The sequence below is a fragment of the Callorhinchus milii genome, unplaced genomic scaffold (genome assembly GCF_018977255.1).
Source record: "Callorhinchus milii isolate IMCB2004 unplaced genomic scaffold, IMCB_Cmil_1.0 Scaffold1, whole genome shotgun sequence".
In the NCBI taxonomy this organism is placed as follows: domain Eukaryota; kingdom Metazoa; phylum Chordata; class Chondrichthyes; order Chimaeriformes; family Callorhinchidae; genus Callorhinchus; species Callorhinchus milii.
The window spans coordinates 32,834,012-32,861,469 of record NW_024704742.1 but is presented as its reverse complement, the minus strand read 5'-3'; the positions used below and the strand labels follow the sequence as shown (position 1 = coordinate 32,861,469).

Below are 27,458 nucleotides of genomic sequence, written 5' to 3'. Positions count from 1 at the left end.
GCCGGTTTGCACACAACATTGTCCCAGAAACAGCCATGGAGTGAGAATAAAGAATAAAGGAAAGATTGAGGCACGAAAATTAAATAAAATGCATCTGGCTAGCAGGTCCCGGGACCCATTATTGTATTTAACTTGTCCCCACCCCCCAACACCAGACTTAGTGGAAATGCATAAAACATATTTTTGGGGTTTGCAGTGTTCCACTCTCTTTGCAAAAATAAATTTTCATCACAAAACTTGTTTTTTTGATGAGTGAAGGCCACTATATAAATGCAAGTTGTTGTTGATTGTTTCAATTCTTTTTTAGACAACACAAAAGGCTGACAGGTCACTATGGATTACACTACCATTCATATGCGCAAGTGACATCCATGGCCAACTGATGACCAGGAAGTCAGACATTTTCTCAGTTGAACATATTGATCACAAATACAAAAAAAACTTATTTTATCGTCAATTTTTTTTTTTTTTACCAACCCTGCTTATATAGTGCCTTGTTATGTAGAATGAATGAATGTCTCCAAGTGTATTACAATGAAGAATAGGAGCAGGAAGGGAAGGAGGTGAGAGTTTATTAATGCTGGCCAAAGGCACGATCAGAATAAGAGATATTTGAGAAGGATTTGATACTAGGGAAAGAAGATCTAAAGGAAATAACAAGGTATGAGGAGGTATGAAGAGGAGAATAGGACTGCAAGAGATCTCAGAGATGAGGGTAGAGCAAGATCATGAAGGGATTTGAAAGTCACGTTGAGGATCTTGAAGTCAATCCACTGGGGTTTGCAAACAAACAGTTCTCACCAGCATTATTCTGAAAAATAAAGAATAATGCTGAATGATTTTAATTCCACATTGCTGATTCCTTTATTGCCTCAGTTCATGAATTTTCATCTCTTTACATGGTTCATCCCATTTGTATTCACATTATGTTTGGTGAGTCGAGTGACATATGAAAACCCATTACCATGCTTAAGAGTGTGCAAGCTAGAATGAGAACTGCATGCATGCCACCCACTGATGGAAAACCCCATGTTTGGAAAGGAATGCACACTCTCCTCCTGGAGGGATGCCTCCTGCTTACCTAATTCTGGAAAGTATTAGGCACATGTTGGCAAAAGTCTGTCCCTCCAAGTCCTGCTGACCAGCCAGCTTGGCTGTCATCAACAGTGCCCTGGAGTACTGCAGACCTGCCTGGCTCAGGAACCGGACTACAGAGACCACTGCAGAGGTTGACTCGATTTTGACATTCTGTTGCCAAACATGGCATGTTGGAGCGAGCTCAGCTCCAAGAAGACTCTGTTTACCTTCCCAACCTCTCCCAAGAAAGATAGTCACTTGTTGGTCATTTGACATCTGCCAAGTGCAGGGTTGAGCCCTCACCAGGTGGATGGCAGATACCAAGATCTCCTTGTGAGCTTCCTGTTGGCAACACGGCTCAGCGTGAACTGTGAGAGCATTGTTACAATCATCTTGCCTACAGCTCAGACACACATCTCCACCCAATTGAGCGATGCTTTCACCAGTTGGAGGTGCAGAGTTTGAGCAAAGCTGCTGGCCTCTCTGTAAACCAATCAAGGTGGATTCCAAGCCTTTGATATATGAGCATGTGTTCACAAACCCGGACTGCAGGTAAAACCTTCCAGCAGCTATCATCCCAAGTTTCAAAATGTCCTCATCAGCTATCTGATTTACACGCACATCTTGTGATTTCATTGTTGTAGTTAGGATTGTTTCCTTTCCTTTGTATGTGTGAAAATGATAAATATTTAGAATCAAAAAGTATACGTACGTATTCATCCTCTATTCCATAAACCGTTTTTGGTCAGTCAACAAAATAATCATAGAAATAACAAAATAGCATAGATTTATGCCATAAATCAGGAAATATTCAATCAAGAAACATTTATTTTGTTGGCCAACCAAAGAGATTGTCCACCGTTGCCAATAAACTTTACCTTGTAGTCCCAAAGCATGTTTTATTTCTAGATAGGAAAACCTGCCGTCATTATTTTCATCAAATGGTTTAATTTCTTCTTCTTGCGGTACACGTTCCCCTAGATTATTCATGAGGTCCTCATATGTTAAGTAGCCACGAGCAGCCCAATCTGCTTGATAAAAGAAGGACTGGAGTGCTGTTAGAAGACAAGAGCCATACATATTGATTGCAAAGGTATTTCTCATGTTGTGAGATTCTCAGATTAATTGATCTCGATTTATAAGAGCAGTAACATTAAAAACAAGTGAGCTCCTCCGATGGACTGGTAAAATCACTGTCTGATATGAAAAGTGAGCCATGCACGATGATACCATTCATTATGATGAGAATGACGTATTGTAAATCAAAAAATGCACAGTTAGTTGATCTCAATCGGTTCCAGTAGAGAGAACTATTATTGACTTTGGTTAACCTAGCCTAGGGAGGCGGAGAAAACAATTTCTGCTGGAAACTGTTCAAGTAAAGATTATTGGATCTTTGCTATTATAACACTGTATTGTACATCAATCACTGCTTCCATAGGTTGTCACCTTGACAGTTTCATATTTGAAGAATAGCCATTTGGCCAAGGTACCAGAGCCCTGATAGCCACTGAATTACATCCTAGCATGTGTCATCATATTCAACACACACTACACGTGACAGTTGTTACTGTAAAATGAATTCATTTGTTTTGACGTAAAACACTTTTAATTGTAACACGTTTCTGTGGGAACCAACTGAAAACCTGAAAATGCTCAGAATCTGAATTGTTTCATATAAAAATATGCTGGAAATTCACAGCTGGTGAATTGCAAGACTAATAGGTTTCAAATATCCACCTTGACCAGAAAGTGACATGGTACTTGGGGATAAGAACATAAGAACTTAAGAATTAGGAGCAGGAGTAGGCCATTTGCCCCATTCAATAATATCCTGGCTGATCTATTCTAACTCCACCTACCCGCCTTATCCCCATATCCCTTAATCCCTTTATCCACAAGAAACCTATCGATCTCAGTCTTGAATATGTTCAATGACTGAGCATCTACAGTCCTTTGGGGTAGAGAATTCCATAAATTCACTACCCTCTGAGTGAAGAAGTTTTTCCTCAATTCAATGCGAAAGGGCTTACCCCTAATTTTAAGACTGTGACCCCTGGTTATAGTTTCTCCAACCAGGGGAAAAAGTCTCCCACTATCTATTCTGTCATGCCCCTTAATAATCTTATAGGTTTCTATAAGATCACCTCTCACTCTTCCATATTCTAGAGAATATAGGCCTAAATTGCTCAACCTATCCTCATAACTCATCCCCCTCATCCCCGGTACCAGCCTAGTGAATCTATGCTGTACTCCCTCCAAGGCAAGTACATCCTTTCTTAAATAAGGAGACCAAAACTACACACAATACTCTAGGTAAGGTCTCCCCAGGGCCCTACACAGTTGCTGCAACTTCTCTACTCTTATACTCTAACCCTTTGCTAACAAATGCCAACATACCATTAGCCTTCCTAATTGCTTGCTGTACTTGCAAACTAACTTTTTGTGACTGGTGTATACAAGGACACCCAAGTCCCTCTGAATGCTAACACTATCTAGTCTCTCAGTTCCAATGAAAGGCAACACCTGAAATAACTACCTGTACTTCTCTCTCAGATGCTGATCAGCCTGTCGTGGATTTTAAGAACTGCCTGTGCTGTTTCACAAGTCATTCTACTGAAAATGAAGCCGCTGAGCAGTAACTTACTATAGCTTGGGACATGCTGCAAATGCACTGCCACAGTACCTGAAGGGTTAATTGACAACACTTACACATTTTAATAATCCCCCCCATAAAATGGTCAGTCAATCCACAACTGTCTTTGGGACACTGCTGTGCGCAATTGGCTGCTGCATTTTGCCCACAAAATATACAGTCAATTTACAGTATATTCTGTGAAGCGCTTTGAGATGACTTGAAGACATGATAAGGCGTTTATCAAATGCAAGAATTATTATTATATTAATCTAGCACTCACCTCTCAGACTCTTTATCGAGGAAATCACAACAACATTTGTGACAGATGGCTTCCTTGTGAAACTCTCTGTAGTTGCTTGTCTCATCTGGACATCTGGAACTGAAGTAACAAATTAGATTGAAAATGTTTACCCAGATCAATGTAAAGCTTAAAATATGTTATTCCTTATGTTGGATCTTTCCTACTGCGCAATGATGAGCTGGTGAACTAATAATAATAATAATTGCATTTGGTATAGTGTCTTCCATGTCAAGAAGATGTCTCAAAGCTCTTCACGGGATTTACTGTAATGTGTAGTGGCTGTATATTTTTGTAGCCAAACTTAAATATTGTTGAAAAGAAGCTTAAGACACTCAGATTAAAATGGACCTCTATCATCATAAGTTCATCATAACTTGGTTATTGTCATATTAACAATATTGCAGTGTGGTTTGGGAGTAAAGGGAAATAGAGGCTGTCCGAAAAGTCCAAGTTTGAGAGCCTGTACCAGTGTGCTAGTTCTCACTGGTAACACATTAGTGTGTAGCACAAGAATCGCTCCCCTTGGAGTGCTGTGTCGCATGTGCTGTTAATATTAAAGTAATGATTGGACCTTTGCTATTAAACACAGTTTTGTGCATCAATCACTGCTTCCATAAGTTGTTACCTTGTTGATGTTTCCTCTCATAGCCTATTGGTGATGTACTATCAGTAGTCTCAGTCTGCGGAGGTGAATATGTGGTAGTTTCAAAGTGAAATTGTGGCATGTCTGAGTCAGTTTGATTTGTACGATTCAGAGCATTGTCTTCCTGATAGAACTCATCTCTCAGCTGGGAGATTTGCTGGTAGACATTATCCAGTCTCTAAAGTAAATAGAGAGCAAATTAAACACCTAAGGACCATTCAAGATGTTTTTCAACCATAAAATAAAAAGCCATTTTCATTTTCATTGATGTCAATGAAAGAGAGAATATTGAGGACAAAAAATCAGTTCCAAAAAAAGGGCACGTTTGGTGTAAATTGGTAACAAAAAAATCTCACTCACACTGGGTTCAAAAATTACATGCGAACATGTGGTTTACAGCTGCACCGTGATGTACATGCATCCAGAAACCCCAAATGCCAAAAAAAAACACAATTGTAATGTCAGGGATAAAATCACCCTTTACCAATCGACTATTACCAAAAAATCCAGGTATTTATTGATGAAAATCAAGGAAAAAAATTGACGTTAAAAGATCCCTATAAACACAGTATATTTGAAAATACGTTGATGCAGAAGCTTAATTTACAGTATTGTGGTCAAGACTTAATCCCAAGGTGGCTGATATGTATATCTAAGTTTTGGGTCAATCCAATAGCAGTAGGAAAGATTTAATCAATGCTCAGAATGCCTGACAAAGATGTAGCATCATATAGACCTTATTCCTGTTGTCCTGAAGAAAGTTCAGATCCTATCTGAGCACGGGAACAATCGTTCCTAGTTACATTGTTAACCCATGTTTGTATATTTGTTTCTGCAGAGAAAATATGGTTCAAATGTTATCCTTGTCTCAACTTGTAAGACTATTTTGTCTTAAAATTTATGATTTATGTTTGAACCGAATTGTGTAAAATTCTTAAATTCAGCCTTAATTTGGAAGTTGGTTCTTTTTCACTAGGATGGAAATCCGGTTTCCCAAACCAAGGCTGCACTTAAGAATCATCCACGATTTTATGCAAACCTAAATTTAAAATGCAATAGACATACTTGGAGGAATTTCTGGCCTTCTGTGTGGTCACTAATCCTCACGCTCTGTGACTTTGTATTGAATTGATCCAATTGCCTAGTATGTATCCTTGAAATACTTCCAAAAAACAATGTATGTTTGGTAATAGCCACTAGAATGTATGCTTTACAATACGTATAACATTTTAATAAGGGTTGTAGACTGACACGTAGAAACAATATTAAAATAGTACTAACCTGATCCAGTTGGATTTGGAGAGTTTTCAAATCATCGGAGCCATTTTGTACTTTTCTTACTGATTCTTCAAACTGGTAGAGTTCATTGGCCTGAACAAAAAGTGAACATTTTTATTTTACATCATGGCAGAAACCTGGCTATATAGTTTGTTGAAAATCGTGCTCAGGCCAGGGAGAGGACAATCTCCATCTTTCTTCACCAGAATGTGGTTGAAAAATAATAATAAAAATAAACAAACAAAAAAATCGAAACCAGTTCTACCAATCAGAATTGAAAAAAAATCTTGTTGCTTCATTTTAAATCGCCCACAAAACGTATCGTCACTCCACTTTACTATATTACCTTGTGAAGCGCTTTGGGATGTCCTCTTGACATGAAAGGCACAATACCAAATGCAAAGATTATTTCATTTATTATTAATAATAAATCAAAATAGCATTGATCAAGCAGAAAAGAAAGGGTGGTGGTGGTGGTGGGGGGGCGTGGGGGGTGCGGGGTTGGGAGAGAAGCATTCTCCAGTATCTGGAGAGATGTTCTGTCTTAGCCAATCATTTAGGGTTAGACACAAAATGATAATTATAACAATTATCACATTGAACACTTATGAACTGCAGCTAGCTTAAACTTAACACAACAACAACAGCTTGCATTTATATAGCGCCCTTTACATGGGATAGCGTCCAGAAATGCTTGACTAAGTCCACGTGTTACAGCCTGTGGTTGTAAAGAAGTATGCATTGCATCTTTGAGCTCTACAATAGAGACATGAGACATAGCCTCCAGCAGATTAGATTGCATGTGCTTTCATAATATTAATTGCGAGGCACCAGAAAATAGCCCCAGGCTGTGGCATTCTGTGTAGCTGCTTTGAATCAGACACGAATAGACAATTGTACAATACTTTGCATAGCTGAAAAGCAGGTACAGCAAGATTCATACAAATAACATCCAAAAATAATTTTAAAGAAAAATTGGCATTGAACCAACAACTAATTATAAACCATGTTATAAGGGCGACTTAAAAATCTTTGGGTAGAAGACAAAATATCGAGGTTAAAGATTTACTGCTGGGTCTGAAGGAAGGTAACTTTGTATACCAACTTAACTTATAGTTACAACTTGTAGTCTAGAAGACGTGAAAAGCGCTATATCAAATGCAAGTATTATTATTATTATAGAACTTTTTACATGTTAATCTTCACTTTCAAGTACCTAAACAATGCAGTAATGCAATGAGGAAAGCTAATTCATTGTTGGGATAAAAAGAACAGTAGCGAATACAGTAGTTGTGCTGAAGCATTTCTGATGGACTGGTTAGACTACATCACTGGAGTTTTATTGAATTGACTGTATATTTCGCCCACTAAATACAGTCAGTTCACTTTACAGTATATTATTCGATGAAGCACTTTGAACGTCTCGAATACGTGATCAGGCGCTATATCAAATGCCAGAATTATTATTATTATGTATTATTATATTCAGTTTTGATCACCACATTACAAACAGGATATAGAGTAACAGTAAAAGTTTACCTGATTGTACAGGATGCAGAAAGTTAGCTAGATTGAAAAATTCCATTCCCCAGCTTGGAAATCCCCTAATGAGTCTAATAACATCGCTAAGATCTTCACCAACAAAGCACACAGTCACTATATTTTACAGCAAAATCCTGTGAAGTGCTTTGCTCTATTCTCCCAATGGGAAAGGCATATAACCAATGCAAGGATTATTATTGTTCATATCAATAAAACAGCATGGTCGCATTTTTCTTAGACATTTTTAATACAAAATCATAATTTTGCTTAATTATCCAAAATGTTCAAATATATATATTAGAATTTAAAGCTGCTGAATGGAATATTTCTTGTTATTCTTAATAATATTCCTTATTGCTCTTATTTGAATTGTAAAATGCTGCAGTTTAATGTACACATTCACATGCTGTTAAGGTACCTGTACTTCTCTGCACTTTAGATAACAATATGGCTATTTTGACAAAATCCGAAGACTGGATTTTGTCCAAGATTCTCACTGATAAATTGGCATAAGGTAGAATTTCAAAAGCAATTAATATACTGCATTCTACAGATATACTATATATGCATCCACATGCACAGTATCCAAATCCCAGATTTTAACAATGATGTTCTGTTCCAGCACCGTTTAGTCACTGCTAATGTTTACACCCCTGAGTAACAGGGTGTAGCTTTTAAACTCTGGTAATAAATAGTTGGTAAAAAGACTAAAGAATGACTTCCTTTCATATATTTTGGTAATTAAAGCAGGAACTCAGGCATACCAAATGGTAGGTTGCACTCACAATGGATTTCTGATTTTGAGTCAAGTATTGGCAGTGAGCTGTGTTCTGGAAGAGATCCAGAGCATATATCCATTTCCCCTTCAACTGGTAAGTGCAAACCTGATTATAAGTCCGCACTTTCTTTCAGTCTGTTCATTTGTTTCAAAAGATTAGTATTTTTTCCCTATCTTAATCTGTTCATTCCTTTGATCTTCTCTGACTGAAACTTGTGCCCCTTTCCCTCTTGCTTACAATCCACCATGACCTCATTCCATGCCTTTGAGCGCATTTCCATCACTCAATGGATCTTTTGTTGTCTTCCTGCAGTGCCCAGAAATAACTCTTACACAACTCGTGTCTCAAGTAGCCCCTGCTCCTTTAATAAGGAGTTGCCTGTGCTTACACCCTCTTAGCCCTCTGAATCCTCTAATCTTTCCGCTCCAATCTGATTATGTGCATCCCTATTGTTGGAAAGTTAAGGTGACTTAAAACCATGAATATACAAGAGTGTTATCAGCTTCATCAGGATAAACGCTTCAGAAACTTGATACTAAACCTGTGTGTTTATGAGCCTTCTAAGGGTCAGCAAACTTGTTTCCATGGTGCTGAGTTTGCGGGTGAGATCAGATATCAAGGTGTCAAATGCATGAATCTTTCCTTTTACTTGAGTGGAGCTGGAGACACTAGACTCATTCACTTTGTGGATGAATTCATACAGGCTGGAAAATTCCTGTAAAAGAAACACAGCAAAGTGGCTGGTCAAATAAGTTTTCTAATTTTTTAAAATATTATTGTAGAAGTATTCTGGATAAAAAATACTCTACTTCCTACAAAAAGCCATTATACAGGTGATAGGATTAAGACTGAGAACTGTTGTATTACTCTGAGCCTAGCAAGTATATATCAAAGTTAATATCAATAGAAATCTGATGCACACACATAAGATGTCTCAGAAGGCAGCCTCGCCTTGGAGTCAAAAGGTTCAAGCCCCACATCAGGACTTTGAATTCCCATACTCAAGGATGACACTCCAGTGTAGTGCTGGAGGTGCACTTCTTTGTTGGAGGTGCCATTCTTTGGGTAAGGTGGTAAACTGAGGTCAGGTTTGCCTATTTAGGTAGAAGTTGAAGATCCAACGGCACAATTTGAAAAGAGAAGGAAGTTTCTCCTGGTGTCTTGGCTAAAAATCCTCCAAATAAAATTGATCATTCACTACATGGCTGTTTGTGGGACTCTACTGTGCAAAAAATTGACTGCTGCATTCACCTACAAAATACTCTGCTCTTTACAGTATATCTTGTCAAGCGGTTTAAGACATTCTCTTGCCATGAAAGAAAGGTGCTATATCAAATGTAAGGATTACTATTTTTAATTAAGATACCACAGAGAGAGAGTGTCTTGCCACCTCAAGACTGCTCATAATTAAATGTCTGGGTCTACATCCCAATTGCATGATAAACAACCCCATATATTTTAATGAAACACTTTATAACAGAGAGCTACGTAATCAAATAAAGCTACATTATTCCTTTTTTAAACTAAACTAAGCCACAAAAATCACCCATGCATTTGTCTGTCAACTATTGTCTCTGGCAACTTTCCTTTAATGGCAATTCAAGCATTTCTTTTAATAACATTGATTTGTACAAAGATAGTAATAAATGACTCCTTCTTTCTAAGCACTTTTTCAGCTTTAATGTAGAAGGTGGTTGCAATGGAACAAAACTAATTTCATTTTATATTAGTTAGCATTGACTTGCTGCACGTGCCACATTTTTTTCTATATAACAAATCACCAAATCTATACGAGGGACAGCATAGATTTATTGTGTTTAATAAAACAGCAAGGAGAACTCTTTCAATTTTCGTATCAAAGTCCAGTACAACGTGTTGGTTGGATCCATAAATCTTTGCAATGAGGTCCGTGGGTTTCACTATACAAGCAGGAAGCGATGTTGACGTCAACCTTACTGATCTGGATGTCAGCACAGAGTGATCGAGCTCCACACACACGCAGATGAATGGGCTCCACAGTGCAACTGTGTTATAATTGAATTTGTGCAATAAAGAAAGCCCTTATAATGGGGTCACACTGTATCTTTATTTGGTCAAACATCAACAGGAGTACCTATCATACAGTTTAAAAATCGTATTATTGACTAAATAGGGGGCTGTTATCTTGTATAAATACATTGTGGTGGATTGATTTGATTCAAAACAGCTGCCTTATTCTACCCTTTACTTGTTGTGGTGTATTTTATTTGTTTAGATGTCAGAGATGATACAGGCTGAATTAACATGGCACCCAGGCATCAGCAACTCAATTCAATTGAACATAACCAGATTTTCCTCTCTCAATTCTACTTCTTACACAGTAGAACACCTTATACCTGCACACTAACTATCGCATGTCTACTTATCCACATTGGGCTCTGATGCGGAAATAAATGTGGAGCTGTGATACTGACAAAAACATTCAGTTGCTCGCACAAGTGTGAGGTTATTCATGTGGAATCTACTCCCACAGCTACGAAATGTGGGTTTAGCAACATCATGCACATTCTTTCCCCCCACATTATGAAGATGTTTCGCTGTGTAAAGTGGGTTAGAGGCAGAGAAAGAAACAGAGATAGAAAAAGGAATAGTCATAGACAGAGTGAGGGGCATAGAGAAAGTTATTGAGAGATAGAAATTTAGACAGACTCAGAAAGATAGCGACTCAAAGAGAAAAAGAGAGAAACATTTGGAGAGAAAGAGACAGAGAAGGATTGGCACAGTGAGGTACTATAGAGTCAACTCTTGACAAACAATTTTTTAAAGTTAACATCATAGTTAATTTGTATTTTATGTGATGTTCAATTATCCACACTGTTTGCTTATCTTTAATTTTGATGCCAATTATTGCTAATAATCCACGCTTCACAACAAAAACAACAACTTGCATTTATATAGAGCCTTCTACGCAGTGGCGCAGAATGCTTAATAGCAACGGAGCCTGACTTCGAGCTGGGTGGGTGGGGGAGGTGTGGGTGTTGGTGGCCATAAACACGGAAGAAGAGGAAGGTTTTCAGGTGGGACTTGAAAAAGGGGAGAGAGGGGGCAAGGCGGCGGGATTGAGGGGGAGTTTTCCAGAGTTTCGGAGTTTAGTGACTGAAAGCGCGACCTGCAATGATGGGGCAGAGAAAATATTTAACCTCGGGATCGTAGAAATTTGCAACAGAGAATGCTGGTGGCTGTTCTATCTACTCCAGTCCCATTCCCCTAACCTTTTCCTTCCGTCATTAAAAGTCCACCTCAAGCCCGCACTTTTAGTCATCTTTTCCCTCCCCACCTCTTTGGCTCCCACCTCTCAGGCCTGATGTCCCTAAAGCAGTGTCAAGTCTTTGAGACATTCTCCTAATGTAAAAGGCACTATATACATGTAAATTGTATTTAATAAATGGAAATATAAGTTGCATTGTATTCAAATTAATTCGGCAGAAGGAAATGAAGAGAATAGATTATTAAAGCTAATGGCTTGAAGCACCATAATGCACAATTAATTGGCCCAAATGTCAAGCACTGGTAAAAGAAGCAATTTAACCCTAAAGTCAATTTAAATGAAACAAAAGCAAAATGCTGCAGACGTGGAAAATTTCAAATAAAAACAGAATTGCATCAGAAAGAGAAAGATGGGCTGGCATTTTGGGCATAACTGTTCACCAGAGCTGATGTGCAGGAGGCCATATTGGGCAGAAGGACACAATGCAAAGACAAATCTTTTCCAGTAATTCCACTGTCCTTTCATTTCAAAGCAGCCAAATTGAGGGCCACATATAATGAAAACACACTACAAGTCTGTTACCTGGTCATCAGTCATTTTATTCATTCTCTCCACATTGTCCTTTAACTCTTCACGTTCAGCTTGCAGTAAGCCCAGCTCTCCTCTGATATGAATAATGTCATCCTCCAGAGTGCTAATTTTCTGTTATAATAAATGCATACAATTTGTGTCAATAATAACCCAAATTTTACTCAATAGATAACTTTCATCAGAACTATTGTGAAATTATAACATTTGCACACCATTCAAATGTCATTCACTACTGAAAGGCCATTCAGCTACCTAAATTCAGTCACTGGGCTCAACAGTAAATCCTGTTAAGTGATTTTGATGGCCTTCTATATGAAAGTGACTATGTCAAATACGAATTATTATTTATTATTACCATATAATTCTCTATATCATCCAATAAAGTAAACCATCATCTCACTTGTGGTTAAATCATAAACTGCACTAATCTGTATATTATTTGGAATAACACAGTTTGGAGTATGTCCCAAGACAGCAAACAATCCAATTGAGAGACCAATGATAAACCACTTGCATTTTGTTAGTGTTCAGGACATCAATTTATATAAAAAATGCTGATTTAAATCTGACAATTATGTTTTCAAATACTAGTCCCATATATCTCCTGTCAATCAACTAAACCCCCTGATAATAATAATAATAATAATAATCCTTGCATTTGATATAGCGCTTTTCACGTCGGGAGGACGTCCCAAAGCGCTTCACAGAACACACTGTAAAGTGAATTGACTGTATATTTGTGGGCGAACGCGGCAGCCAATTGCGCACAGCAATGTCCCACAAACAGTCGTAGATTGAAAATGACCAATTTAATTATTGTTTTTGGTTTTTTGGAGGGATTATTATTAGGCGTGTGGAGTAAGGAAACTTGCCCAAGGTTTCGCCCTCTGCCTGGAATTGAACTCAGGTCTCTCACTTGCAAAGCGAGTGCTCTAACCACTGAGCTACAGGACTCCACAAACTTGATAACTTGATACTACAAGGAGAAGGGCTCAGTGTATGTATGAATACATAAATAAATGTAGCTGGGATATTGACAGCATGGTGACTTAAATGATAGTGACAAGTTAAGCCAAGTTCAGGTTATCAGGAGGTTACAGTCAAATAATTGCTGAGCATTTATGAAGAAATAATTATTAAATTATTCATTTAGGGGATCCATATGGAGCTCATTGAGAGCTAGTGTCAATATAGATAGCCACCACCAACTAGATAAATTGACCAAAATAGAATAGATCCCTAACAATAATGTGAACGAGCAATATCAACGCTGTGACATAATGTCGTGAAGCAAATTGCACTGAATATGTAATTCCCAGTCCTCTATGAACTAGCACTGAGTGAGGCAATCCATAGGGCAGCCGCTTCAAAGTCTCTGCCAGACAGCTCATCAGCAAGTAGATTTGGACCTAATCGTTCACAGTCATATGGGGTTGGTGTTTTCCCCTCAGCCAGTTATCAACTGAGACATTGCCAGTAACATAAAATCTGACAATGTGATCGTTATCACTATTGTTGCATTTTCACCTGAACATTTCACCCACAAAATATACAGTCAATTCACTTACAGTATATTCTGTGAAGCACTTTGAGATGTCCCAAAAAAGCGCTATATCAAATGCAAAGATCATTATTATTATTACAGGCTTCACATACTGTACCTTGTCTATCATCGCTATATTATGTGGATGGTTCACATCTGATTCTGCATTTTGCAACTTTTTGCTTCGGGAAAGGGAAAATGTAATCTCCTCAAGCTGTAAAACAAATTATGTGAATGTGAAGAATTACAAACACAAATTATTTTCACCATTTTACAAGAAAGTCATTTTTAACAAAGGACCTTCAAGAAAAAGAAAAACAAGAAAATTAAAAAAAGAATACAAGCTACAGATGGGTAGCGTTTAAAATGCAAAAGATACAACAACAACAAATTGCATTCATAAGACTGTATTGTCTTCCCATTAGTGTATCAGATACATTTCTATGGCATGGTACAAATACGAATCTATACATGACATTTGAATGGAACATTATTTTTAAGGCAAAATTTCCTTAGGCAGCAATTAATTCTCCTGCTTAAAGTATAATATTGATCAGCAATCAGATAAATGGAATTATTTGTGCCCACAAAGGACAAACATCTCCCAGACAGATTTGTGCTCATATACCACAAGAGCTTTTCGGAAAATAATCATTGGCCCATTTTGATCTCATCCTTCCATCCCAACCACCCTCATATTCCAGTATTAAGCTGCTTGTGTATAGCTTGTTATGGGTTTACCTTCTCATATAAATCCTCCACTTTGGATTTCAGTTCCGCATTTCCTTCTCCAAGGCTCCCCTCGACAGAAGGCATCTTAACAGACTGCTGAGTGAGTTGTTCTGAGAGATGTCAACATAAAAAACAAACAAGCAATAAACGTGTCAAAAGAAGACTTTTAAAAGGAAACATTAAGTATGATATTTTCTGAAACAGAAACAGGCTATTTCAGACAGTATTCAAGATCCTGCATAAATGATCAACTAATAACCAAAATGCTGCAGATGCTGGAAATCTGAAACAAAAACAGAAGTCGCTGGGAATACTCAGAAGGTCAGGCAGCTTCTACAAAGAAAGGAAAGTGAGTCAATGTTTCAGGTCCACGATCCTTCGTCAGGTTGGGGCATATTGGGAGGGAGAGGCTTTTAAGGGCTAACAGAGAGGAAGGAGGCAGGACAAGGAAGACAAATGAGAAAATGGGGTAGAGGACAGGGGGTGATGGGTTAAAGAGGTGCTAATGATGCAAGTCAAAACAGATTGATAAAACAGGGGAATAGAGGTATTAATAATGCAGAACAAAGGTGGGTGGGGGTGGTGGGGGAAGCAACAAAACAGGTAGACCAGAGAGAGAAAAGTGTCTCTGGGACCCAGATGATGTGGTAATGGTCACAGAAGAGGGGGTGGGGGAAGGTGAGGTGTTATGGCCTGAAATTATTGAAATCAATATTGAGGCCAGAGGGCTGTAAGGTCCTAGCAGGTAGATGAGGTGCTGTTCGTCGAGCTTGCGCTGTGCTCATTGGAACAACGCAGGAGACCATGGATGGAGAGGTCAGCGTGCGAGTGGGAGGGAGAGTTGAAGTGGCAAGAAACCGAAAGTTCAGGGTTGTGCTTGTGGACAGAACAGAGGTGTTCAGCAAATCAGTCACCCAATCTACGTTTCGTCTCCCCAGTGTAGAGGAGACCACATCGTGAGCAGTGAATGGAGTAAAGTGGAGTCCTGTAGCTCAGTGGTTAGAGCACTCGCTTTGCAAGCAAGAGACCTGAGTTCAATTCCAGGCAGAGGGCGAAACCTTGGGCAAGTTTTCTTACTCCACACGCCTAATAATAATCCCTCCAAAAAAACCAAAAAAAACAATAATAAATTGGTCATTTTCAATCTACGACTGTTTGTGGGACATTGCTGTGCGCAATTGGCTGCAGCATTCGCCCACAAATATACAGTCAATTCACTTTACAGTGTGTTCTGTGAAGTGCTTTGGGACATCCTCCCGACGTGAAAAAGCGCTATATCAAATGCAAAGATTATTATTATTATTATTACATTGGTGATAGTGCACAAAAATCACTGTTTAACTTGAAAACTGTGTTTGGGGCCCTGGACAGTGGTATGGGAGGAGGTGAAAGGGCAGGTATTGCATCTCCTGCACTTGGCATGGGAAGGTGCCAGGTGGAGGAGAGCAATTGTTGGTGGTGATGGAGGAATGAACCAGGGAGTCACAGAGGGAACTGTCCCTTTGGAATGCTGAGAGGGGAGGGGAGGGAAAAATATGTTTTTTGGTTGGATCATGCTGGAGATGCCGGAAATGGCCAAGAATTATTTGTTGGATGTTGAAGCTGGTGGATTGGATGGTGAGGACTCAGAAGAGGGGGAGGGGGTGAGCAGAGTTAAGGGAAATAGAGCGGACACAGTCAAGGGCCCTGCCTACTACAATGGATGGGAATCCTCGGTCAAGGTAAAAGGAATACATTTCAGTTGTTCTGGTGTGAAAGGTGGTTTCATCAGAGCGGTAGAGGCGGAGGAACTGGGTAAAGGGAATGGAGTCTTTACAGGAGGTAGGGTGGGAGGAGGTATAGTCCAGGTAACTGTGGGAGTTGGTGGGATTGTAAAAGATATCTGTAGATATCTGTACAGATATCTTTTTCCCCCCTTTGTTTGCATCATTAATACCTCTTTAATCCATCATTCCCTGTTCTCTACCCCATTTTCTCCTTTGTCTTCTTTGTCCTGCCTCCCACCTCTCTGTTAGTCCTTAACAGCCTCTCCCTCCCAACATGCCCCAGTTCTGACTTACTTTCCTTTTTCCATAGATGCTGTCTGATAGATGCTGAGTATTCCTAGCGACTTCTGTTAATAGCTATCCATCTTGGGAGAGGAGAAGGAAAGGAAAGTATGGTCTCCTAGGAACTGAGCTAGCAATAATAATAATATAATAATAATAATCCTTGTATTTGATATAGCACTTTATCACGTCTTCAAGACATCTCAAAGAGCTTCACTGAATATACTGTAAAGTGAATTGACTGTACAGTTTGTGGGTGAAACGTGGCAGCCAATTGTGCACAGCAGTGTCCCACAAACAGTCGTGTATTGAGTGACCAATTTATTAATTTTTTTGAAGGAATTATTTCCTTGCTAGGCACACAGAGGATCAGATAAGCCTCCACCACCCATCTTCAAAAAGCATGAGATACAGAGAATAGTTCCACTGAGAACTCGAAGCACATATCCATCTCCTCCTCCTTACTCATATGATAAGCTATGAGTCTAGAAAGAGCAAGATTCAATGATCAATCATGACTGAAGATACACCCACCCACCTACTTGTTTTGGAATGGAATGTCAAAATGGAGACAACTCTGGTGGTCGCAGTTGAGTGGTTCCTGTGCCAGACTCCGCTGTAACTTCAAAGAATTACTGACGATAAACCAGTCAGTCTGGCACATCGGCAGGACTTGGAGGGGCAGTGATTCTTCCTTTTCAGCAACAATACACTAACAGGTGGAGCTAGCTGGACAAGCAGCTTGACAGACAGTGCTTCCAATGGCTGGTTAAACTCTAGCAGTACCCCTCATCCAATCTGTGGTCCCCACAGCCCGATTATTAGTGCATTTAATACTCTACTGAATTAGGTAAGCAGGGTGTCGCCATTGTGCATTCCTATCCAGACAGAGGGAAGGTTCCATGTATGATGTTCCATGCATATGTGCAACTCTCAGTTTGGTTTGGAAACTCTTGTGTAAGCCTGGTAACAGGTTTTCACACGTGCCAGAGAGATGAGAGAGAAAATAAGTACATTAATAATATTTTTTTTAAAATGAGAAAATAATCATTAAAACCTTTAATAAATAATAAAGGCGAAATGTGATGCTTCATAGAGTCATAGAATATTACAGCACAGAAGAAGACCATTCGGCCGATCGTTTATTTTAAAAATTATCACATTGAAGCTGTTGTGAAACATTTAATTATGTATCTTCAAAGAGCTCAGCGGTGAACTGTTTTAAGTCTGGGCTGTGGTTGCATTGATCTGCTGACATGAGTTATGAACCCTGCAGCAAATTTGATTTTAGATGTTGGTAACTAAGACTCAGCAAGTCACACAATGAGCTTTTAACAGGTTTTACTTTTTACTTTATGAAGAATATCATAATTAGCCTTTCAACTCCTCAAAGTATTATCAGAGCAACCTGTCTTGTCTAACAACAACAAGTCAGTAAATTAAATTCCATTGATCTAGTACAAAGGAAGAGAGCCACCCTTCTTCTAAATGCAATTCTCAACTTTTCACCTGCTCAAATCTCGCTCATCCTTGGGACACCTTGAGGACTGTGCAGCAACAAAGTGCACCTATGTTCACCTAGATCAGGTGTACTGCTTATTTATCAGGGAAGAGTGTAATAATCAGGCACAAGTAATATGAAGGTAAGGATGAAAGAAAAGACAATTATCCATCCATGTTGCCTTTTCATTAGTACCACGTACCAAACACCCACTATCAATGTTTCCTAGCACCAGAATATACCCACCTTCCTACTAAAGGATGTCATGCAACAGTGAAAGAACATCTCAGCGATGAAAAATTGTCTGACGATGTAATAAGGCTTATGTTAAACACAAGGAGTATTTATATTCAAGGATTATTATATACTGCCTCATTCGGGCAATGTTCTGCTTTCACAATTGGAGATTTATTTTGCAGCTCCAGAAAATATTATCACAATTCCAATGCTGATAGTAAAAGGACAAGTTATAAAGAAATACATTGCATTTCAAAACATTTCTTTATTCACTCTTACATTGCATGAAAAACGTTGTAAAACGGTTTATCTTCATGATGCTGCAAAGTCATTGTATGTTGAGTTGCTAATATGTACTGCAGATACATATTAGTTGGGGCTTCAGTTATGTGGAGAAACGAGCGAAGCTGGGATTGTTCTCCTCAGAGCAGAGAAGTTGGCCTGGTTGTTGGCCTTAATGAAGTTAAGGTGACATTTAATAGAGGTGTTCAAAATGATGATAGGTTTTCATAGAGTAAATATTGAGAAACTAGTTCCACTGGTGGTTGGTTCGGTTGGTAACCAGGACACAGATTTAAGATAATTGGCAAAAGAACCAGAGTTCTTTGGCAGTGAGTTAAGCTGTGAGTTGTTACGATCTGGAATGCACTGCATGAAAGAATGGTGTAAACAGATTCAATAATAACTTTCAAAATGGAATATATAATAATAATTGGATAGATACTTGAAAAGAAAAGATTGCAATGCTATGGGGGAGTAGGACTAATTGGACAGCAATTTCAAAGATCTGGCACAGGCATGTGGGCGTGAAATTCTTCTTGCTGTTAAATACTAACTTTGATGATGGGTGCTTCTAGACTTGGACTATTCTTATGGTAACCCATGGTTATGCAGGTGTTTAATTTCTGCACAGCAGATTCATGTTTTTTTTAATTAATGAAGGGTAAATATTTTTACTCAGAGTATGGTATGTCCTCTGGCTGGAGTGGAGAGATATGAAGTAGTAGGAGTCAGGTGGTTGACAAATGAATCAGTTGCAGTCAGACAGTGTTCGGACTAAGTTCACCATCTTCCCACTTTTGTGTATGTATTTTCTAAAATTATTCATTATCTCTATTCGTATCTCTATTCATCTCTAAGGGTACGGTCTGATCCTATGTTATCATGTGGTGCAACCTGCACCATAATGTTATTATTTCACATTATCTCTGGCACGCCACTTGTACAAACAAAGGCTATGAGTCATTGACATGGAATTTCCATGTTTCCTAATCTGTTCTTCGTGGTAACTGTCTCATGCAGTAAATTATGAAATGCCACAAACTTCAGCCCAATTCAACTGACCCTTGTAGGGTGCAGAAACAAAATTATTTCCTGTACTGCATCGACCCACATATTCACATCTCTTTAAAGACATCTCTAAATTATCGAGGAGCTCAGAAATTGTTGGACCTCAACACAAGGAATGGGAAAAGATCCTCTTACATGCATAACTATTAGGATATTCCACCAGTTTGAAAATGTCAGTGCAATTTCATACAAGAAAGAGGCTGCTAGCTCTTTCCTAAAATTATCTCCAATATTCAGTAAATCTTCTTCTAAAAATGCACATGAATTTTTCAAATAAATCATTACGCTTTCAAATTTTGAGTCAAATACAAGTTCTCCAATAAAGCTTTCCTCAATTGAGGGGCAAAGTAGTTATCTTTGAATTGTGTGTCTGGGAATGAGTGTGAAAGCTCATACTACTCACGACAAGACTTGCTTCTGAAGTGAGCCAGCCTAGATTAAAATTCATGGATCATTAAATGACTCATGCAAGGATGACATATTTACTGACAAGTGGCAAATAATCTCTAAATGCTACTAAACTGCTGAAATAGTTTAAAATGAGAAAAAAAAGAGACTTTTTGTCAGCTGTCATTATCATTAAAACTAAAACACTATTCAGCAATATTTCAGCATTAGATTTCACATTGGTTGCAATTCTATTGCTGCAGAAATATACTGCTGCAAAATACTGAATCAACAGTATAGAGTCCTGTAGCTTAGTGGTTAGAGAACCGCCTTGCAAGCGAGAGGACCTGGGTTAGATTCACAGGCGCGGTGAAGTTTCCTTACTAGACATGCCTCTGCTTAACTAGCAGTAAGTAGGAACTTGGTTGTTAGTCAATTGGTGGATCGCTTTTCCAGGGGGTAATAATCTCAAAAAAAGAATAATTTTGTCACTCAATCCATAACTGTTTGTGGGACACTGCTGTGAGCAATTGGCTGTCACATTTCGCCCACAAAATATACAGTCAATTGACTTTACAATATATTCTGTGAAGTGCTTTGAGACATCTAGAAGATGTGATGAGGCACTATATCAAATGCAAAGGTTATCTATCTATCTTCTACATATATTAATAAAACAACAATATCTGTCTGTGCTTCAAGAAGGTACTCAATAATCAATTGACATAGAGATATGAATTATACCTCATCGGAAAGGCCTTGCATCTGGGAATGACATGGGCATATTTGTTTTTGGGTATCTCCTATCGTTCATGAGTTATTTTCAATTTTGTGTTTTTCACTGCAGTTACACCTGGTGGCCGCCGAGTCAAAGTGACGCCGTGGCACCATGCGTTACAGAGCACCTGCGTATGTATTCACACACTGCAGTTACACCTGGTGGGAGTGCCGGCTGACTGTGGCGCTGTGGCATCCTGTGCCACAGAGCATACTCGTAGCCAAGTGGCGGGAACAAAATAAAGAACACAGATGAAGCTAAGCTAACAACAAAATTTAATTTTTAAGGCGCCAAATCCTCCCAAATGGAGTCCTCCCACAGGAGTCCTCCCACAGCAGTATAGATGAAGATGAAATGGCTCTGTGTGTCAATCTACATTCCATATTGGATCCTTTGCTTGCAAGTGCAGCTACTACAGGTACAGCTAGTGTTATTATAACAGGGGGTTGGCGGAGTTATAAAGCAGCTAGGCTGTGTTGTGCTTTGCCTAAGTGACTTGCATTGTTAAGGCATCTGCTATCCATACTGAAAGTTTATTATCAAAAACACAAAAGGTATTTTTTTTAAATGCCAGATAAAAATGCTGACACTGGATGATGAGAAAATTAAAAGCGTGAGATGAAAGTTTCGGACATATAATAAATGTGAACATTCCTTGATTTGATCTTATTGGTTGTGCTTACGCTTTGAAAGTTGAGGATAAATTAGTGGTGAATCAAAACATGTTCAGTATCATTTCTAATTATCATTTATTTTTGGTAACACATGCAAACTCGTCAACGTGCTTAAGAGACTTTAAATCAAGCTACTCAGCATTCCATATAGTCATGGTTTCCATTTGTCTGGGATGGAGTTTGTATTGTCTCCTTGCTTGGATGTTTGAGGTATGCATTGGGATAGTACTGGAGTCCAACTAAAACTGCACAGCTTGCCATTCCAAGCTTCTTTCTACTTGTCCAAATACAATCAAATTATCCTGTTAGGGGTGGAGATAAGCGGAGACTCCTTGAAGCAGAACTAGCTCCAAGGTGACATGCTTGGCAACGGACTGTCGGAATCGAGCCAGCCCCCTGTGGTGGTCTCGGTAGTCTGTTTCCTAGCCAGGCAGGTCTGCAGTATTCCAGGGCATTACTGATGGCAGCGCAACAAGTCTGACTTTCGGCAGGACCTGGAAGGGCAAATCAGTCACTGGGGGCAGGGAGTCATCCCACTCAGCTCCTGTTAACCCTGCAAGCCAAAGCCTAACGGGTAGGGTGGTCCTAGCAGGACAAACTTGTCAACCAGTCAATGGCAAGCGTTGCAGTGTTAGGTGGTTAGACACCAGCAGTTACCCCAACCCACACTCTGGGGTCCTCAAGCCTTGACTCTTACCAATCTGCACCTATTACTTTCCAGATTAGCTCAGCAGAATGTGTCCCATTCCATTCCAACAATCTATCTCTGGGATTTCCATGTGTAGGTGGGATGCATGGGATTCTCAGCTTGGTATGGATACTCTTAAGCAATGTGATGGGTTTCTGCATGTGTCAGATACCTTGCTGACCAAAAATAAATAGAACCAAACCACCCTTTAAGACTTTGGCTTGCAGGTTTAACGGGAGCTGGTTGTGAAGAATCACAGTACCAGTGTCTGTTCCTCCAATTCGCCAGACTGGCTGGTGTGTCATCAATGGTGAACTTCATTTTCACACAGAACGAGGTATGAAATGCCACTAATTTATCCCATGGTCTCTTTAGTTCAATACATTGAAGTAATTGGGTGTTCTAGTGTTCAACGTATCAATGATGATGAAATGTTTTCTTACCTTTTTGCTGTCTTGTCGTTTGTCCCACTTTTATTTTTGCTATTTCTCCATGCAGATTCAGCACGTACAAAAATAAACCCACTTGGGACAAGAGAAGCAATAAGATGAAGAAACTGTGACAAATCCATTGTGGCTGGCACCAAGCAAAGCATCTGAATCTGCTTGCTGAGTACCTTTTCCTATAACAGAAACAGAAGACAAAATAAAACAAAAGAGGTGAGCTACAAGCTTCCGCCCAGCAAGAGACACAAGTGAAATACATTTTAATGTGAAAGCACTATAAGTACACCGACAGTTACAGTTTCAAGGGGTATATCAGATCTCGACACTGAGGTACATGACTTGGATAAGATGTAAAACTGAGGTCCTATCTTGCTTGTTATGGTGGAAATTAAAGATTCTGTGCCATTATTTGAGGTTCTTCCAATGTCATGGCTATCAAAAATCTTCAGGTCTGACTAGTCATTTACCAATTAGTTTTACTGTTTGTGGTATCTTCCTGGTGAAAATCAGTTGTAATATAATAATAATAATAATCCTTGCAATTGATATAGTGCCTTATCATGTTGTTGAACTGTCTCAAAGTGCTTCACAGAATATATTATAAAGTGAATTGATGTGTAATTTTGGGTGAAAATGTGGCAGTCAATTGTACACAGCATGTCCCACAAACAATCATGGATTGAATTACCAATTTTTTTTGAGGGATTATTACCCCTGGAATGCAATCCGCCAATTGACAAACAACAGGTTCCCACTTATTGCTCGGTAAACAGAGGCATGAGGATTTGTTATAAACACATGGGGGAGAAATTCCATCTGCGTCTGAATCTGGGTCTGAAGCAGTACTGTATAATGTTACTTCCTCTACACTATGTTCTTTTCAAGTTGTAGGTTATGTGTCTGAGAACAATGCTATCACCTAATCTTTGTATAATAAATTGTATCTAGTTGGGAGGTGTAGTACTGGTAAATGATCTACTGTAAAAGAAGTAGTTTTTTTTATTGGAAAACAACATCAAAAGCTTGCATTCATAAAGCACCCTTCATCAGAGGGTAGTGTCTTGGAATGCTTAACAGCAGTTTGGTTTGACACCAATTTAATTTTGTTTCGAGCAAGATCTGTTGATATGCTCACAGCTGAGCACAGACTAATATTCTTTGCATTTGTTATAGCGTCTTTCACATCAGAAGGACTTTTCAAAAAGCTTCACAGGTTTTACTATAGAAAATAGAGGCTTGAAGGGGTATGGGGATAAGGCAGAGCAGTGATACAGTATGAACACCTTGCTCTGAGAGCCAGTGCATATTCAATGAGTCGAATACTACTAGTAGTAATAATCCTTGCTCCTTGCATTTGATATAGCACATTATCACGTCGTCAAGATGTCTCAAAGCACTTCACATATACTGTAAAGTGAATTAACTGTACATTTTGTTGGCAAAATGGCCTCTTTCTGTGCTGTAAATTCCTATGATTCTATGTTGTGACTATCATGTTCAAAACCCAGATGGCATAACCATTGGTACATAACTTTAAAACAAATTTTGACTTGGATAATACCTCTCACCCTGTTTGTTTTATGGTATCTACGCTAAAGCACTCGCTATTCTTCAAAATCTGAGCCAAGAGCTTAAGTGGTGCTATTGCTATGTTAAGTTACAAACTCAATGTCTGGAACATGTAGCAACATGTAGTTGGAATAATTTATAAATGTTACTCATTGAAATTCTGATGTGATTTATTTATTAGAAAGGTCAAAGTATTTATTGTTCCATGGTTTAGCCTGTTGTACACAGTATAAATATGTAACACAGACAACATTGCAGTGTTGTCTACCCCTTGCATTTACCTTCCCTCCCCCCATTTTAAGTAATTCCAGATAATAATAATCCTTTGATTGATATAGTGCCTTATCACATAGACAACAACAACTTGCATTTATATAGTGCCCCTCACGCATAGTAGCATCCCAGAGCAAAACTGCTTCAGAGGATGAAGAGTGTAGGGACTGTGTTTTTGTCGGCAAGGGGAGGCACCATCCATCCAGAGCCCTCCATCAGGTGCCAATCAAATCATAGAATCATAGAATTATAGCACACAGCACAGTTTTTCTATTTCGCACAGCAGTGATCCTTTCGGTCGGTATAAGTTAGAAGGATCAGTAGCACTATTGGATTGATAATTCTTCATGATGCACTTGTACAAATTAGGTCCAGTTCACAAAGAGGAGACTTTCACACAGAGTATAATGCACCTTGCTTCATGAAGGACAGTGCTCTTTGAGGACCTAACCACCATCCATACACTCTGATCAACAACAACAATTTGCATTTATATAACGCTCTTCACCCGGGTAGTGTCCCAGAGCGTTTGTATCATTATGGTTGGTGATCACAGGGTCATTATGTTACCATCCACTGTGAAGACTCTCCTGTATCTGATATGAAGATTAGCTGGAGGGAAACTCAACTGGCTGGATTTACTCATTCTAGCTTTTTTTAAACGAAAAATTCAGCTCCTTTAACAGCTAGGCGCTGGACATTTTTACCAGAACAGAAAATAAATATGTAAATCCTAAATGTATACCCAGTGTTTTGAGGCTGTTCTCAATTTCACAGGTTTGTTAGCTCGTGATTTTAAACGCTATTGATAGCTTTTCCACCATAATTTTATGTTCAACAGTTTTAAAAATGATTCTGGCTAAAGCAAAACACAATACTGCATCGAAATGGGGACATATCAGCCTGTCTGATAACATTGTTTTTCTTGTCTATTAATGCCCCAGATTTTAATTTGACTAACATAGCTTTAGCGGTGGAACGTGGGATCGTAGAAAGGGGTTACCTGGTTGGCTTTGACCGGATCAGATTTTTTGGAGGGGAAGAGGAAAAAAGTAATTTTACAATTAGCAGGCAGTAATCACAGGTAGTAACAGAGGCGATCAATGGCAATCCTAAAACCTGCGGGTGAATGACGATTTACTGCTTACCCATGCTGAGCATTCACTGAGGACAGTTTCATCTTGTTATACTCCTCGTTCTCACCGTCAGAGTCATCGCCCAGCAGGACATACTTCTCCTTAGTCTTCAACTCCGGCATTGGGGCTAGGAGATTTGCTTCTTGTAATTTGTGCTAGTTCACAGTCACACACCAGACTTCAGAGGGACTCGGCTCTATGCCACTTACAGCAATGCTCGCTAAGTTACACTGACTTTCTTTTAAAAGAAAGTGTAGCAGTTCGCAGTTGAGGGAGTGGAGAAACACCTGGATCAAGTTACCTGGAAACTCCACCTCCCGAGAACAGAACGATCAAGCAAACAAGCCAGACATCTTCCCCCACCCACCACCTTGCTCTCACACACATACATTCCTTTGTCACAGTTCAGTTCTGAAATGCTTGTGCTGCACTGTGTAGTAGTCAATCAATTATCCAAATACATACACATTGTGGGCAATTAGCCGGCTACAGATCAGTGGTATTTAAATATCCCCAAATGTCTTTATTTATTTGCAATGAACAGAATATACAGAATCACATTGAAGTTTTCCAACCCCAACTTTTTCCAGACCAGAGGCTTCCTCTGATTTGTTTTTTATCTTCTGTTTGTTTGGATTATATTCATTAAAAAAGTGTTTTGGTCAGCCGGGTGTCTGACACATGAGGCAATCCATCATCATCTTTAAGAGTATCTAAACCAACTTGAGAGTTGTTCCATGTATGCTATCTATGGATGGAAATCACCATGTCTGGAAAGAAACACTCTTTCCTCGGAGGGATGTATCCTATTTACATAATTTACATCCAGCTTAGACCACCCTACCATTGGAGCTTTGGTTAACTGAGTTAACGGAAGCTGAGTAGGAAGAGCCCCTGCGCTTGCTTAGATAATATGTATCTATAACTATATAATATTATTTAAGGGAAATGGGGAAGCCTGCCCTGTTAAGTGGGTTCTGCAAGATTCCAAGTTGCGGGAGCTGCTTGCAGCCCAGAGCTAACAAGCAGCCTGCAGAGTAAAATAACACGTGGGCGCTAGCGCGGGGAAAAAATCCTCGCAATGGCATGATACTGCGGGTGGAGCCACACACATCTATAAAGCAATGCTCGGCACTCCTCACGGTCGCTAACTAATGGTCGTTAACTGGTATGTACTGACGTGTACAGGACTTCTGTACAGTCAGAGCTAGTTTCATGTTCCTTTACTAATGTGGTATTGTGCTGCCAGTTGTTATAGTTATTTGTGATTGTTATATTTGCGCCCAATTGTTGCATATCTTCCATTGCTGTGTTCCTTATATGCAAGGTAGCCTAAGGTTGCTAGGTTTTAATAAAAAGCTGTTGTTTCCACCGAATGTTTCCTCAAGTCTCTGTAGCATTCTAGACAAGAAAAGGAGTAAGCACTTCGGAGGGTAGTTGTCAACATTTGAGGTCAACTAGTACAAACAGACTCCAATTAGACATTCCAGTTACCAGGCATTGGGGTTAACTGTCTGTGGTTAACTCTGACTTGGTTGAGTCTCCTTTGAAATAGGGGCTCACACCGACAGGGTTACGAGAGAAGCATAGGGCATTTGGTACAAAAGCGTTAACAAAATTTGCACGTACATCAAAGGGTGAGATCCGTCGCACAATGCATGACATTGTGTTCAGTTCAAGGAGAATGGAAAAAAAGCTCATGTTACCGTTAGATCCTGAGGCCTTTGTTTTGTGCTGCTGAGGCATTATAGTTAGAAGATACTGTATAAAGAATGCAGCTACGTATAAAAGAATCAATTTCTAGTGTTCATGAGCCTATTTCGCAAATTAGGCTGTCAGATAGATTCTGTGTCAGTAACTTGTCTGAAGGTCACCAAGGGCTACATTTGTGAGTAAAGTTGCTCCATTATTGAGAATTTGTTGGACAAAATTTAGACTATTTTTGAATATGCCAAAAAATCTCTTTCTACTATTGTTGTTTTCTCAGTTTTCCCTTTAAG

General features: G+C 39.1%; 1 protein-coding gene across 1 annotated transcript; it reads right to left on the bottom strand.

Moving 5' to 3' along the window:
• LOC103188742 (EF-hand calcium-binding domain-containing protein 14) lies at window positions 1-25,820 on the bottom strand. Its single transcript, XM_007908823.2, has 11 exons — window positions 25,471-25,820; window positions 22,478-22,656; window positions 14,381-14,481; window positions 13,758-13,853; window positions 12,088-12,207; window positions 8,800-8,973; window positions 5,941-6,030; window positions 4,642-4,837; window positions 3,996-4,094; window positions 1,956-2,132; window positions 1-811 (listed from the first exon to the last, which is right to left on the bottom strand). Exons 1-11 carry the CDS (start codon window positions 25,578-25,580, stop codon window positions 807-809), a joined length of 1,347 nt encoding a protein of 448 aa, XP_007907014.2. The 5' UTR covers window positions 25,581-25,820; the 3' UTR covers window positions 1-806.
• Window positions 25,821-27,458: the final 1,638 nt, after the last annotated feature.

Coding starts and splice junctions, on each gene's coding strand:
- LOC103188742 (XM_007908823.2), bottom strand. CDS start 25,580: ATGCCGGAGTTGAAGACTAAGGAGAAGTATGTCCTGCTGGGCGATGAC. Junction 14,482..22,477: donor AACGACAAGACAGCAAAAAG/GTAAGAAAACAT, acceptor GACATCTCTCAG/AACAACTCACTCAGCAGTCT. Junction 6,031..8,799: donor GAAGGCTCATAAACACACAG/GTTTAGTATCAA, acceptor CTTTTTGTTCAG/GCCAATGAACTCTACCAGTT.